Raw genomic sequence first — 17,647 nt, forward strand, 5'->3', positions numbered from 1 at the left:
ATATATATATGTGTATGTGTATATATGTATGTATGTGTGTATATGTAGGTGTGTGTGTGTATGTATGGGTGTACGCGTATATGTATATGTATGTATGTATATGTGTGTTTGTGTGTATGCATGTATATACATGTGTATGTATACATATTCTTTTATATTATTTATTTTTATTTACTTTTATTTATTTATTAATTTTTATTTATATATACTTATTATTATTATATTTTTATTTAAAAATGTTATATAAATTATTGCATGCTATTTAATTTTTAATGACGCTGTTAGGAGAGCCACTTGATAGTTTTTAAACTTTTTTGGCAATCCTTGGGAGGCAGCATCATGTTTTTGTTATATTTTTCCTGAAATTGGAATTTGAATTGAATTAATTAAAATTACAATTAGTTTAAGCTTATTGTTAACATTTAAATTCATAAAACGACAAATTATAATCAAATTAAAATTTTAGTTTCAAATTTATACTTAAAGGAAAAAAAAGCCTGTTTACTGATAAAATGAAACCTATTGTTAATTTTAATTATATAACAAAAGTATAAAAGTTCATACTTAAAGCATTTTAAAGACATTTAAATCAAGGAATACGAATAAATTATAAAAAAAAGTGTTTTGAGCTGCTATAGAAAATCATGCGATGACTCTATTTTTACATTCTCCTGAAGATGAATTGAGAAACGTCGAAATTTTTCTACGTTATTCTGTTCTATTTAAAACGTGGTAGAACCAGTGGTGGACCTTAAAGTAAATGCAGGATATGCTTTCGCCTGCTAGTGGGAAAACTTTGTTAGTCTGCGTGTCAAAATACACATTTTTTTTGTTCTTTTTTAGACCGGCATGAGTTTCTTATCTTCAAAAGATTTACTATTCCTGTGCGTTTAACAAATTACAATTTACAGGTCATATGTATGCAAATTCTATTCATTGAAGATTATAGAATGTCTGGCAATACAAATTATCCGATAGACAGTGGCGGTCCCGATTAGGCTACCGTAGAGAGAGAAAGTGAGAAGAGGCGCATGTGGAGATACTCTTGGAAGCAGCGCTTCCATTTCAATGTTAACTTTATTATTTTAACGCTACCGCGCGGTTGACGAAATGGCAAATTTTACCATTATATGATAATTCTCCCACTTTTACTGATTACGCGATTGGCTGATATTTAAAACCAGCCATGCAAAAAGAGTCAAACAGCTGAGAGTACGATGCGTTTGGCTCGAGAAATTTAGGCTAGGTTTTTTTCCTAGATACTAAATGAAAAACTAATAAAACTAACTTAGCTATTCCAATGAACTGCACAAATCAAATAATATAGAAGACCTAAGATATGCTAAATAAAACTGTAAAAAATGTACAATATTTTGTTGGGTTTTAGATAGGGTATGAGCTGCACACATTGCTGGCCTTTACGGTCCGCACTGGGTAAAACATATGTTTTTGTAAATATTGAACAAAGGTAGTAATTCTTTAAGTGTGAACTAATGCATTGGACGTTCGGAATTAGAACAATTATAATGTTTACGTCCACATTTTCAACATATGCTTATCGATGCAAAATTCGATAAATATAGTGCACTCTATCACACAGAAATATATTATGTGTTATGTATTTCATATTAATTCCGAATATGTTTTTGTTTTGATTTGTACAGATTATGATTGACGTCGAACCATATTTGGGAACTTACATTTTAACAGATGGAACTCTTTTTATAGCATTTGTTTCTGAAAGTACGGTTGAAATACCAGTTTATTACATTAAGGTAAGATTATAATAATTCATTCAATGAAACATTCGAATGTTTCAAGTTCTCATGTATGTGTAGATGTTCCCAATCTAAAATCCATTGGTTACCCTATGACAAAAAATAATTATTCAATATGTTTCAGCTGTTGGTGGATAAAATTGATATTTTAAAACAAATGTTGAACATTTTAAAAGCAAGAGAGAAGCAGCTTTTTTGAATTTTTTGGTGGAAAGGAAAGATAAGGAGTATAAGAGAAATATATGCCAACATATTTTGCTTGTATTTTAATAATCTAAGAAGTTTAGCAATAACTACTAAATCCTTTCCGAGCCACAGAGGCCCATAGGGCTGGAACTTATCCCCAGTTTCTGTAGTGTGAAGCGGATGAGAGTTGTGTTCCCCCTGGACGGGACACTAGTCCGTCGCAGGTTAGTCCCCAGCAGTTTGCTGGTACCCAATGATACAGCTGGGTAGACTGAAGCAATGTAGCTAAAGTGCCTTGCCCAAGGACAAAAGCGAAAAGCAAGGTCGAAACCCCAACCTTGCGATTGAAAGCCCAAACCTCAACCGCTGCGCCAAACTGCCGCTGCCAAAATTAACATTCCGAAGCGATTAAGATTGTGGATTTAAAACTGGAAGTTACAAAACAATTTCAATAAACAGTTTGAATACCCAAGACTTTTACGTCTAATAATTCGTTACCATTTTCACTAAAAGCACAACCTTTAATTTTGAGGTTGTCAACTGTGTGTGTTTATTTCCCTATAAAAAATAAAAAAATGAGTGTTTCAATTTCTTTAATTACAGCATTTGGGGTCTTTATAAGCATTAATGGGTACAACGTTTGTAAGTACAGGAGAGATTTTTAAATTTTTACCCTGATGGGATAAGTCCCTCGTTATCCACGATTTTATAGTTTTTTTAGTTTATGAATTCTTTTATTCGAATTTACTCAATACCACGCACGGATTTCGAGTTTGTAAAAAAGAAATACCTAAATATTTAATGGCATCCCCACGCTTTTTTCAATTTATTTCACCAATTGCATCTCTTTTCTGTTTGTTTCTCCCTATCCAAAGGCCCTCTGTTTTGCTTTTATTGAGATTAAAACCTGAAAACACAAACTCCTGTATAGTTTCTAATATTTTTGCAATCGATTGATTATTTTCCGCGTGATATACTTGTTTCTTTAATTGGGTAACCTAACATTGGGAGTTGTATTCCTTTTCAATATTTTAAACTGTCGCTAGAATTTCTACTCTGGTAATAAAAAAGGAGAGGGCATAGTGGACAACTTTGGCGTACACCACGATTCATGACAACAAATTCTGACAACAGTCCGTTATGGTTAATACAGTTTTAACCAAGTTTATAAAAGAAGAACCAACGTTAAAAACATTTAGAGTGTTCAAAATTAAATCTCTATTAATACTGTCAAATGATTCACAGTAGTTAATAAATATAGTTGCACCTTGTTTTCATTTGTCATAATAAATATATTCTCAATTCATTTAATATTCTCTTAATATACCTGCCTTTTACAAACCCCTATGGTCAGGGTGTATAATATTGTTTTAATTACTTTTTGATTTCTTAAAGAAAGTGTTTTTGCGGCTTTTTTATAATCCGTGTTTAATATGGATAAATATTTTCAATTATCTAATAACTTTGGATTTCATTTTCTTTATATTGTAATGTTACTTTTCCACTTTTTTTTGAGTAGGAGACATTCCCCCTTTTGTTGCCTCATTGAGGCTATCGACAACAAGTGTTTTAATTATCGACCAGAAGGACTTGTAAAATTTTGGTCGATAAGCTCTTACTATATAACATCTAATCTAGGGCATTTTTACATTCTGTATCAGTGTAATGTATTGTATATAGTTAAATCGAATTAGACAAATTGATACATGATCTGTTTGGACTTAGTGCTTTCACCTCTTTATTCTATCGGTAAAACCTGCAACACATCAAAATACTATGTAACAATAACAAACTATGCAGTACTAAATTCAACTAAGTCACCTCATACTGATTTAAACTATTTTATATATTATTACAGTATTAACTTTATAAAAGGTATTGCTCTGCATTCTGCAGCCATAGGTTTAGGCTACGACTAACTACTCATCAGGAGACACACTCCTGAATGCCAATGTTGCCATTGGCAACGATCATGTACTGTATGTAAGATGAGGCGATTCATCATTGACTGTTAGGCCTAGGCCCAACACCTTTGTAGTTGTAATAATGAACAACTGAAGTAAGTAATCAAAACAATTATGTATAACTCACACGGTCATCCAACATGCATAAAGCGACTGTCCAATCCAATTAAGTATCAAAACAACAAACATTAAATTAATTAAATTTAAACCAAACGTGGTCAAATGTTTCCTTTCTTGCTTCTGACTTTACTTCTCTCCATTTAACAACAGCCGTCAGTTCCAATTGTATGGGACGCAAGTTGTGCAATACAGAGCGAATTCAACTGGTCAATCTAGTCCTTTTCCAATTCACTCCTGCCTAGAGGCTCTTTCTGAGCCGTGGTATGTAAACCATACTTTAATTCGTCAGCAGTGACAATCAGACACATTTATGTATTGGTCTATCTTTCAGTGTAACAGTAGATCCGTCAGAAGAAACTGTCTTTACAGTTACTTTCCGTACTAGGTCATCCTCTCCTGGTTTTACTTTATCTACAAGCCCACGTTTCCACAATCCTCTAGGAGCGACGCCTCCCTTCAAGCCAGGTTCCAGGAGCAGTACTAAATCTCCAACTCTTAGATTTGATCTGGGATGAAACCATTTAGATTTCTGAACCAACTGTGGTGGCATATACCGAATCCATGCTTCCCAGAACGCTTGAACACGGCGATGGGCTACGTCAACTAGACTTCTAGCGTCAATCACGCCGTCGCTCTCTGGTTGCATAACAACTGGCTGGCCATGAGGATGAAGAATATCATTTGCAGTAATTGGAGGCGAGTCAAGAGGATCGGGGCCTTATGGGAACAAAGGTCTAGAATTTATCAGGTACGTAATCTCCTCCAAAACTATCTGCCATTCCAGAGCCTTAAATGTTCGGTGATGGTAATTTACTAAAGCATCAAGTCCCTTTTGGCAGCTCCTAATAAGAGATTCTACTACACCATTCATATGCGACGCCAATGGAACGTTCAATTTCCAATCAAGCTGTGTGTTTGTCTTCAAAAACTCAGATTCAATTCTTTTGATATTTCATGATTGAATCCACCTTTTAAGTTTGCTCTGTGCTCCTATGAAATTGCGACCCTGGTCGCTAAATACACATTGCGGTTGAATCCCCTTTTGCAAGAGAATCTTCTAAATGCACAGAGGAATGAATCAGTTGATAAGGACTCGACAAGTTCGAAAGAGAAGGCTCGTGTAGTTGTGCATGTGGAAATCAGGATACAGCCATCAACGTTAGTATTGCGTGTAAGTTTAATGGTAACTGGTCCAAAGAAATCCATAGCCACATTCTGGAAAGGGAGAACATGAGGACTACCTCGAAAGCTTGGGAGTTCTCCCATCTGTTGAGTCAAAAGAGCTCGCCGTCTGATACGGCAAAATAGACATTTTGCTGAAATCTCTTTAAAAATCCGCAATCCTCCCACAATAAAAACTCCCTGGTTGAAAGCAAAAGCGATTGCCACCCTATAACCTTGGTGGTTAATGGCGTAATGTACATATCTTGCATACTTAATACATATCATAATACTTCGACTACAAGTGATCTTCTGAACAGAAGCACAGGTTGTTTCTGATGATCTGGAAGATTCGATTTGCGTAGTCTCCCTTAAACTCTTAATAGGCCTCTTCCATCAAGCTTAGGATTTAATTTTCCGATGTCCTAACTATTCAATTCTTCATCTGTCCACACCATCTGGCTTACGATAAAGCGAGATAATTCTGCTTCTTTTAATTCTTTTACAGTAAATGAAAACAAACTTATTTTCTTTCTGTTTTGTGGAAAGGCATGGCGAATTCTTGCCACAAGGGATCTCAGCTGAAGCCAATCAGTGGTCTTTTCTAAAAGATGGTTTTCGAAAGAGTGTTGTTCTACTCGGTTGCAGAATTGATTAACTCTACGAAGGGCATCTTGAGTGTACTCCTTCTCTATTACACGGTTGTGAGTGGTATCATAGACGGGTTCCTGACTTGGCCATTGATCCTTTTCTTTAAGGAGAAACGCAGGTCCTTGATTCCATTTACAAAGCTCATCAGGATGGATGGGTTTTGTCAAGGCATCAGTTGGATTAAGATTTGAGGGTATATAGCAAAAATCCTCCCTGTACATAGGAATACTTTCCGGAATCTCCTGTATACGGACCGACACAAATGGTTTAAAAGTTCTCGCAGGCGACTTTACCCATGAGAGCACAACTTCAGAATCTGTCTAGAATCGCATCGATTCTAAATCACCTATGGTGTCAGAAACAATCAGAGCCAGTCGGAAAAGGATGACAACCGCCGTCAACTCTAGTCTCGGTATCGACCGTTTTTTTAATGGAGCAACTAGTTCTTTGGCTATTATGAATGACAGATGTATGCCATCAGTTGTTTTCCATCTAAGCCATATTACTGCACCTACTGCCATTTCGCTGGCATCGCTGAATTCATGTAGTTGGGGTTTACCTATGGAATTGTGAGGCCTCACCTTACCTGGAACTTCAAAGGCAATGAGTCGGTTCATTTCCTGTATGTATCCTTTCCATTTTTCAGTCTGTCCTTCATCAAGAATGTCATCCCATCCAAGACCAGATGCCCACATTTCTTGAAGCCCGATTTTATAGCGTATGCTAACAGGCGACAGAAACCCTAATGTATCACACAGCTTGGCAACTAAACTTGCAGCCTTCCTCTTTGTGAGTGTAATGATATTTGTACATATTTGGTCCTGTTGGATGGTTATCGTATCTCTTGACATATCCCACAGATGCCCTAATACTCTCGTCGTTTGTTCCTCTGGGCACTGGTCAACTCTATGGTGATTTGAGTGCCACTCTTTGATTGTGAACGATCCCTTTGTAAGAATCTGGTCTACCTGGTTGATTGCCCTAGATGCGGACATTGGACCTGTAAAAGAGTCAGTAATATCGTCCATATACATCCTGTCAGTTACTCGAATGTATCCCTCGGGTTCAGACTGTTTTGATGCTTCAGCTAGCAATCTGACGGCCATCATAGATATATCAGGTGCTGGTTTGTCACCAAAAGGCAGTCGTAACCATTGGAAGTGATTAGCGCCAAACAAATCTATGAAACATCTGGTCACGGGGAGCTAGGGCTATCTGATTAAACATCTTCTTCACATCTCCCACAACAGCTACATTTTCCTTTCTGAAATGCAAGAAGCATTTCACCAAAGAATTGAGTAAGTCTGGTCCTTTCAGAAATCCGTCATTTAGGCATAGACCTTTGTACTGCAGAGTTCCAAACTATGCGCACCTTTGTTGATTTGTGCGCCTGGTACACTGCATGGTGTGGCAGATACCATCCATCATCTTTATCTTCCTCTGGTGATAGCTTTCTTACAAATCCATTATCAAGGAGTTTCTGGATTTCATTATCATACTCTGCCAATTTTCCCCTTTTAGCTAATATAGCTTCCTGACGTATCATGCAAGCCTCAGCCTGTGCTCGATTACAGTTTAGGAGTCCTGGGAATCCTTCCTTCCATGGCATCTCAATGACCATTCTACCGGCATTATTAAACTGCAATTTCTTCCTGCAATGTTTAATAAATTGAGCTTCTGCAACTTCTTTGTCCGTGCAGGTACACAGAGTAGTTAGTTTGACCCCAACAACATCAGAGGTAAACAGCAGTTGCATGTCGTCCGTATGTCGAAGGAAGGTACCCCTTGATGTCAAGTCTGGTATTGGTTTGGGGAGTGATGTTCCAAACATAGTTCATCCCAAAAAGTTTCTAGCAGTTGCAGGATGATTCGTTGGATCAGTTGTTAAGTATATTATCTGCAGTGGCATTGTCAACCAGTGGTAATCATAAAATCCGATTAATAAATCTACCTCGGCCCCTTCATATGGTGTGAAGTGTTGTGCAATAGCCAGGTGAGGGTATTTAATGAAAACATCACCATCTATTCTTGGGCTTTCATGCGCTGGTTTCTGAACACTTGATGCAGTTAGCTGATAAATCTGAGATCCTCCATGGGATATAACATCAATGTTTATCTCGAACTCTGTTCTTTGACTGTGCCTCCACCAGCAACTCCAAAAGTAAAGACAAATGGATCTTCTGACAAGCCAAGTCGATCAGTGGTAGTTGATCGTATTAGTGTAGTGTCTGTCCCACTATCGAAAAATTCGACCACGCGCTGCCAGTTCCCGTATTTATCTTTGAAAACCGACTTTTAGTTGTGGACATTGAGTCGAGTGTACCTGTTGAGCTACTTGCTCCTGCCTGTTCTTTTTCCTCTTTGATACTATTGGGTTTTTTTTCCATACCAACATCTGGGGGCAGGCTATTAACCGATGATGGTATAATCTGCATATTTGGCATCTTCTACGATCTGGTCTCCGGCATCTAGCTGCAACATTACCAGGCTTGAAACAAAGGAAGCATCTTCAAGATTCTTTAATCATCCTCCTCATTTTCTCTGGTGAGTTGCTTGTAAATACTGGGCATCTTATAATAAGATGAGATTCTGTGTTAGAACACAATGGACAAGGGTCTTTGTTCAATTGTCTGTATGATGAACTTGGAGGATGTGAGAATGTTGTAGCTATCTGGAACGAGCTTCCATTAGACTGTTCTAGTAAATGACAGGACTTGGTTTTCATGAAGGTGTGAGGTTGTTCACGCAATTCTCTGGCTTCGGTTTCCTGGAGGAGAAAATTTACTAGTATTGGTACTGTCTTTTCTTCATCATCACACCGTTGACGCATGAACTCAACGAAGAGGTTAGATTCGATTTTTGAACTTACAATCTCAAACACCATAGAAGTATTTAAACCTCCTTCTTTCCCCAATGCTTTCATCCTTCTACAAAATTCTGTAACTCCGTCAAGCACAGTTCTCATTTTAACCGCAGTTGTGGATTTCATTGTTTGAATAGCTTGGAGTGCTAAAAGCACATCCCTTATGACAGCTGAGTCCGGTACCTTCTATTTTAAGCGATTACATGCACCATTCTCTCCATTGCACGTAAGGCAGTCCGATATCTGATATCGTAACTTCACTGAGAGTGGGTCTCCATTCAGTAAAATCATTAGTTTCTCCTTATTTTTTTTAATCTGACAAGATTCAAAATATTTTTCCATTTGAATCTTCCACGAGCAGAAGTTTCTGTGTGTGCTATCCCATTTGGGTGGTGGTAATTCTGGTAATTTTATGGGGTGTCTTGAGCCTGTATTTAGCTTCTCTGTTAGGGTTTCTATATCAGTTTTGCCAATTCACTATCATGTGATGAATGATTCTCCTCCGCCTGTGAATTATGCTGTTGAATTTTGTCTTGGTACATTGTTTCTACATCATGAATTGTATCCATCAGCGTTTCGTGGAACTGTGCAACTGTATCCTCTTTACTTGGATCTACTACTGTCATAGCATCTAATACCATAGACATCATCTTGGTATTCATTTGAATATTTTTAAAAGCATCTTTAATTACGCTGTAGTCACTTCTTCCCATCGCTCTTTTAAATCGGTCAATAGCTCGGGTTTAATGGCCTTTCAAAGCTCTATACTTCGCAGTCAGTTCATCTGAACAGAGGTTGTTTAATTCCGTCATTGTGGTTGTTGGTACGTGTTTTACTAATTTGGATTAAACAAATTGATACAGGATCTGTTTGGACTTAGTGTTTTCACCTCTTTATTCTATCGGTAAAACCTACAACACATCTAAATACTGTGTAACAATAACAAACTATGCAGTATTAAATGCAAGTAAGTCACCTCATATTGATTGCTGTCTCTTATACACATCTAATACTTTCCGGAATCTCCTGATATATGTATTTTAGTATAAACATCTTTATAAAAGGTATTGCTCTACATTCTGCAGCCGTAGGGTAACACTAACTACTCATCAGGAGACACACTCCAGAATGCCAATGTTGCCATTGGCAACGATCATGTACTGTATTAAGATGAGGCGATTCATCAGTGACTGTTAGGCCTAGGCTCAAAACCTTTGTAATTGTAATAATGAACAACCGAAGTTAGTAATCAAAACGATTAAGCATATCTCTCACGGTCATCCAACATGTATAAAGCAACTGTCGAATCCAATTAAGTGTCAAAACAACAAACATTAAATAATTTAAATATAAACCAAACGTGTCCAAATGCTTCTGCCTTACTCCTCTTCATTCCACAACTGCCGTCAGTTGTTGACAGGTTTTTGTCATCTTGGGTGACATGATTCGTCTAGATTTGAACTGCATCCTATCAAATTCATTTACTCAAATTGTGGATAAACCCACTAGGAATGGCGTTAAATTGGATAACATCATCACGAATGTAAGTGCGTACTTTAAAGAGCCGCAGATTTTAACGCCAATAGGTCTAAGTGACCATAATTTGCGTCTCTCTTCAGCCGAATGGTAATGTTCACGCTTGTAACAATCTGTATAAATTTGTATTCGTCCGATGCCTGATAGCAAAATACGTAAATATGGCCAGTGGAATATTGACCACAACTGGAGTGATGTTTATATTGCTTCTGGTACTCAAGGAAAAAATGTGCAATATTCTATAAGACACTTTATGATTCTATTGAACTTATTTTCCTAGACGTGTTGAAAAACGGCATCCCATAGATAAACCGTGTGTCTCCTCCCATGCAATATTGCTAATTAAAAAGAGGCAACAGGCGTTTGCAGAAAATAAGCAAATTTGTTGAGATATTTTCGTAATAAAATAAATGTTTTTTACGGGCTGATAGAAAGGACTATTATACCAAAAATGTGTGCACCTTGAAAAGTTATCGACAGCTGAATGGCATAAACACATTCGTAATCTTTCAGGACAACTCAATCAAAAAGACACTGAAATCGTAGCTATTGCTAATTGTGTTCCTTTTTACTTTACCAAGGTTAGTGCATCACTTAAGGCAATGGACAGAACTGTGTTGCCTGATTTTCTCCCGTGTACCCCTCATCGTTCAATTGAGCCATGAGTGGTCCTTACGCAAATTAATAAGGTAAAACTACGCACTTCGTATGGACCTGATCAGATTTCTACTAGATTTATCAAATTATTCTCGTACTGACTTTCAAGACCACTTTGTCATGATTTTAATTACATATATCAAGAATCTATTGTCCCGCACTAGTGGAAGCGTGCTCATGTGGTTCCAATTCTGAAAGCGATTAGTGTTCCCTTTACATTGAGCAATATGAGACCTATTGCTATTACAGATCATTTCGCTAAGATTGCGGAACATTTTTTTCGTTGTTGACACCATTGAAAGTTAAACTTGACAAGATGCAGTTTGGAAACCTTAAAGTAATTTCAACCAATCATTGCCTTATTAATATTTTAAAAAAACTTCATTGCCACGCGGAAACACCTCATGTAGTTTCATCTATTCTCGTTGATCACTCGATTGCAATACTTCGAGTTTTGAAAAAGTCTGTTCCTTCAGCTTATGTTTCTTGGATTGCTGAGTTATGTGGTCGCGTTCTTCAAGTTAAATACCAAGGAGTGTTATCTAACCAAGCAGTTATCACGGCTAGTGTGCCTCAGGGCGCTAAACTAGGGCCCATTTTCTTGTTGGCAATGATAAATGAGGCTTCTAATAACGAATCCATTTATCATTGTAAATATGTTGATGATTCACAAAAATTCTGGCCTTCCTAACTGTGCAGCAAGTCTTCTTTCATGGTCTGAACAAAGTAACATGAGACTTAATCCTTTGAAATGTTTTATTATAGACGTTTGTTTTTCTAAAAAATCCGCCCATTTCCCTTTGTATTACGCTTAATGATTAGGCTATTGCCACATGTGATTATGTTAAATTTGCTTGGATTGTTTATACAATCTAACTTTAAATGGGACAAATTTGCCACTATATGGTTAAGGGAGGTAACTACAGGCTCTATACCCTACGTACACTTAAACAGCGTGGTTATTGGGGCAGTAATTTACTGGGTCGTGTTTATCACTAGATTTAAAGATTGGGGTTACTTTTGCAAGCTAAAAGCTGTCAGGAAATATGCCTTTAGACAGACTTCAGAGATCAACAATATGACATCACGATGGATGGTGTTATTAAATTTCCAGTATCCTAGCCTTGATTCTTTTCCATATTTTATAAGTCTAATTGCAATGTTACGAGCTTGTTTTATTTGTGTTGTGTTATCTCCATTCCATGTGTATCTATGGACATCCGGATTAATTCGATAAACCGATAATGTTAACCCTACCATACAAACAAAAACATGAAACATTAATAGCTGCAAAGCGTACGGCATGGATCAAGTACCGACGCACAGTGGGCCAGAATCAATTCAAAGTGTGCCAAAAGTCGAAAATAGGTAATGTGACAACTTCAACTTTTAAAGGTTGTTTGAGGTCGAGAACATCCTAAATTATATTAATCCACCAATAATTTCATATTTAGTGAATTTTCATAATGTGATTTAACCATGTAAACATGAAAAAGTTGTATTTTACTCGTAAAATTATAAAATTGACAGTTTTGAAAAACTCCCTATGACTTTACTTAGATGAAAGCATTCAACTTGATACTTCTTGCAGTATTTACCTATTGTTAACTAAATTAGATAGTAAAATAAATAATGACATTATTGGTATATTTTTTAGAATAAAGGACACTAAATATGAGCCAAAAACGCTTAAAAACATTTTTTTTCATAAAACCAACTTAAAAGTTAGAATTGCCGGCGATTTTCGTCATGCTTTTGACATCAACATTTCTGGCAGAGCCTAAGCTTTACGTTAATGCCAAGTTTAGCTGCCAATATCTGCCACCCTGCATTTAGCAAGCGATTTAATACTCCCCCACCCCCCTACAAAAGCGCCGTTTTTTAATTAAGGTATACGATAAAATCATTCCTGCAGCCATTGAGTGCCAAATGTAAAAACAAGTACACTCGATTTCCAGTGTCATATCTAGGAGTAAATTGGGGAGGGAAATCATTGGTGGATCTGGAGGGGTCAAGGTCCTGAACACACCCCCTTGGACAAAAACATTAAATAAATAAATATTTAAAAAATAATTCCAGATTTACTTTTCCAGGACCCGTAAACTGATTATTGAATTTTGTGTTACAATTGGACAATTAAATGTCGGAAATGTTCAATCAAAATTTTGATGGGGAAGGACCCCGTTTAAAAAAAAAAAAAAAAAAAAAAAAAAAAAAAAAAAAATGCGTAAGCAATTAATCATATTTATACCTCTACACACACAATAGGCCTCTTTACTGTATTAAGAATCAGAAAAATTACCTGACCGTTTTCAATTTTCAATAGGGTAAACATTGATTTTGTTTTTATTGAAGGTCATTAAGTCTGAAAAGCTCACTTCCCGCAATTATAGAAATCAAAATTTTTCAGGGGCTAACATGATTTCGCCTCTCCCCCGGTTCCTCTTTATTGTTCAGGGATTCATTAAAAAAACGTCAAGAGAGGGAAACCAAAATTTCAGAAGTTTAGAAAACCCGTTTCCCGAAATATAGGAATCAACATTTTCCCACCACCGTCCTATTTGGGGTTCATCGGTTCATGGAAAACAAAATAGGCCTACGTATGCAACTACTCATTTTTTTTTATACACACATAGGCCTGTTTACTGTAATAAGAATGACAAAGTTGACATGACTGTTTTCAAGGGAGGGAAAATCTTGAACTTTAAAAAACTTAAAAAACACCTCAAAAGTCGGGAATTTAGGAAACAACATTTTTCCGGGGAGGACCTCGACCCCCTTTCATTTTGAGGTCAATTATTTTAGGAATCATTTTTTCCGACACTTTCTCTTTTGTTCTTATTTATTTTTTTTTTTTTAAACATTTTGACTCCATCCTAAATCTGAAGCCAAATTGCCAAATGCCCGATGAAGTGGGACTGCTCATTTAATTTCTTTTTTCATTTATTTATTTAGCATCCATTCAAATACAACAATTATTGCTCACTCAAATTATAGCGATATTATGTAAATTCACTCTGTTTGACCGTGATCTTTTGTGCTTATTTTCACTGGTGAGGGGTGGACGCGGACTAAGGGGGTACTGCAGATGTCTTCTTAACATTCCACCTTCCACCCTTTTCTTTGAAGAAATGTATTTTAATAATGTCACATAAAGTGTAAAATGTTCTAATTTGAATTTGCCGGTCTAGAAACCCTCATTCGTGTCATACTGAGCTCTGGCAAGTTATTCTGTCTAGATCTTAAATTTTACGTCGTCCAATAAAAAAAATACTTTAATGACGTCATACATATTTAAATATGCTTGCGTTGAAATCTACAGGTTAGAAAACTCCTTATATGTTCTAATAACCAAGGTAATATGAATCTGCCTAGGTATTACAATGAATATTTTACTCATCCAATCAAAAAACAGTAATTTGATGACGTCATACATATTTTAAAAATAGTTTAATTGAATTCAGCAGGTTTGAAACCCCTTAAACAGTCTTAAAATGAACATAATCAGTATTTTCTTATGAGTATTGACTTTTGGCACACTTTGAAACAATTCTGGCCCACTGTGCGACGTTGTTAGTTGTTTGTTCTGAAAAACAACTAATTAGAAATAGATGTGGGATAATGATCGCTGTGGAAATAAAAGACATGTCCAAATCATTATGGAAATATGTGATGTCACAGTCATTGTTTCCACATTAGAAGCAAGGATGATGATATATCTGAAGTTTAGAGTATGAGAGATAATATTACTAGTTGTTTAGAGCAGATTGAGGATGTTCATAGGAAGTTTGATTTTTTTTTAGGTCAAATTTATTTATTAACTTCTGCTGTACAAAAATACATGAAATACGTTCTCAATGCAATTACTCAACTCATGCAGTATAATAGTTTTAATATTTGATATTTTGTATTTAGCCATAATTTAATAATGACATTTTTTTATTTTTAGCAACTGGAAACAAATTTCTTTTTTTAATTGTTTGATCATTGACAATAAAGAATTCTTGATTTTTATTTTTGATAATCAAACATGCTTTTCCTAATATGGATAATAAGCTTGATATGCTTCTGCCCTTACATAAATCTTTTTTTTTTTTTTTTTTTTTTTTTTTTTTGCAGATATCATACCAAAATGGCAACGGACAAACGAATTTCGAGAAGAACTTAACTGATATTCACATTTTTAATGATAAATGTTTTTTGGTTTCAATTTCGTTTCTTCCTGATAATTCTACAGATCATATACAACTTCCAAGTGTCCCATGCGGTAAAAATAATAGAGTAACTTGCCTTAATACTTTAAACAGAGTTTTTTACTATGATTGTAACCTCCGAATTAATTGCGTTGAGAAGTACGCCTACTGGAAACAAAACAGCAACCAGAAAAGAAATCTCAAATGTGGGGTTACCTCCATAAATAGTTTACTTGATTCACTTTATGAACCATGTCTTAGTAAGTATAACAGTTTTTTTATATCTTTTAATTACTCTTGTTTGTTTCTGTACGGATATTCTGTGTATCCCATGTCAACTGGATAGCTCAGGATAAGTATTAATATTACTAGAAATTGCAAATTGCAAGTGAAGTGCTGCGAAGTACAACTGCATATAAATGTTCTTCGAACAAAATTATTTATGCGAGTCAAGTGAAAATAAAGAATAATAAAAATATAACAAATAATAGAAGACATGACCCATTGTCTATATTAGAACACGACGAGCTGACGTAGAAACATAGTAAAAACGAGCGTTGGTACCGTGTATGCCAGTCTACAACAATCGTCGCCTAAATGTAATAATTAGGACGCTGAAATAGGCTAGTAAATAAGTTTAACTGGGTTCGTAAATACCATTGGCCTAAAAATATTCTGGCTGAGACATGGGCCGATAAAACGTAGAAATAGGAAACCTAGAAATATAGTAAAAACGCTGTAGAGTAATACTCGAGCGTCGCGACATGCGGACGTTTGTACGTGTAGGATAGTCTACAAACGTCGCCTAAAGCAATTGATTTTACCCGGCAAAACGAAGGAAGAGAGAAATACTGCATGTGTCTAGTTTATTTTTATATTTTATTTTTAAGTACATTCTTATTCTAAAATAGAAAGAAATAGCTTGTGCTTTTACAATTACAAATCAAAATATTTATGATAATTGTTATTTATATAGTATAACCACAAGCCTGTATTATGTGTGTATAATTAACTTTATGGAATGTATTTGATATTTCTCTCTTTAAGCGGACAATTTATTACAAGCATATATATTTTCTCATGAGAAAAAACCGTTAATGAATAACTTTGGATAAAGCCCTTCTCGTTAGCGGTAAAATACAAAGGATATTGCACTTAGTAACATTAACGATCTGAGCAAACTAATCCTCCTAATTGTTTATACCGTGACTAGGGCTACTGTTCAGATTATAGGATCTTCAAGCCGAATTTGCGTGGCCATCAATTGGTCAGTTGGACATTTTCCCCACCCATGTTTTTTCTATCGGTATACCAATATGATTATTATTATACATTTGACTTAATATCTTAAAAACAACAAATTGTGAGAGGTATATAGGCCTATAATATGTATGGGCATAGGCCCATTTCTTATAGCAGTAGCAGCATTAACATATTAACATATTCAACATGTTAATAATAATAATAGCTTATCATCGCTATTTTCATCATTGTCACTATATTTATGTTCATTATTATTTCCACACTCCAAAGCAAGTCAATTAAATCAAATACAAAAAAAAATCTGTTCAATTTATAAAACACTACAAGAATTGTAATTAATTTCTGCCTTCACAAAAAATGTTAAAAAAAAACATACACACCTACACACTCATTACTAAAAACACTACATACATACGAATTAAAACAGTTACTAATAATATCTTTATCACTACATAACGTATCATCAATTTTAAGAACAATATTTGAGTCATTTGAATTATCTTTACAACCTAAATTCGATTCTATTTCCCAAAGTTTTTTACAGTCATTTCTGTTGTTTCTTATTTGTCCAATAATGTATTCTTCCTTTGCAGACTTCACAAGACGTTGAACTTTATTCCGTAATGCGCAAAATGTTTTGCGAACTTCTCGGTTGTCACTTGATTTTAGCTTCGAAAACCATTTATCCCTCTCTTTGATCAAATCAAGGATATCAGTAGTCATCCAAGGATCTGAAGATTGTCTAATCCTAACGACTTTAATTGGTGCAACTTTATCCAATGCTGCATTAAATATTACACAAAACTGATCCCATGCATCATTAACCGATTCGGAGTGGTAGACACTGTTCCAGTTCGATTCTTCAAGCAATTTAGCAAAACTTTCCTTGTCATACGATCTGGTTGATCTAAGTTGAACAGTTTTATGCTTGTTATATTTCTTGGTTTTTATTCTACGAATACCATAAACCGCAAAGTGGTCGCTAAATCCAGTTGGTAGACAGCCGTAGTCAGAAATTCTATCAGTGCTGTTACAGAAAATATGGTCTATTGTTGACTTACAGTTAATACCAATTCTGGTGGGACTAGTCGAGAGTAACCTAAAACCATGGGACTTTAACATGTTGTTATATTTAATAAAGTTTGAGTCTTTCTTTATGGCACACATGTTAGTATCTCCCATTACATAACATTCAGAGTTTTGTGTTATTTGTTCAAGAGCCTGATCTAACAGGCTTATAAAAACACAATGAGACTGTTTCTGAGACCTATAACA

General features: G+C 35.5%; 1 protein-coding gene across 1 annotated transcript in view; it reads left to right on the top strand.

The window, feature by feature from the left end:
* LOC117119093 overlaps positions 1-16,224 on the top strand; it is a 20,627-nt gene extending 4,403 nt beyond the window's left edge. Inside the window, exons 3-5 of the mRNA XM_033263907.1 lie at positions 1,665-1,775; positions 15,036-15,369; positions 16,157-16,224. Of these exons, the coding sequence (XP_033119798.1) occupies positions 1,665-1,775; positions 15,036-15,369; positions 16,157-16,224 (513 nt within the window). The remainder of the gene's footprint in view (positions 1-1,664; positions 1,776-15,035; positions 15,370-16,156) is intronic.
* The last annotated feature ends 1,423 nt before the right edge of the window (positions 16,225-17,647 follow it).

Source organism: Anneissia japonica, unplaced genomic scaffold (genome assembly GCF_011630105.1).
Source record: "Anneissia japonica isolate Jap-2015-1 unplaced genomic scaffold, ASM1163010v1 scaffold7370_len818893_cov191, whole genome shotgun sequence".
Taxonomy (NCBI): domain Eukaryota; kingdom Metazoa; phylum Echinodermata; class Crinoidea; order Comatulida; family Comatulidae; genus Anneissia; species Anneissia japonica.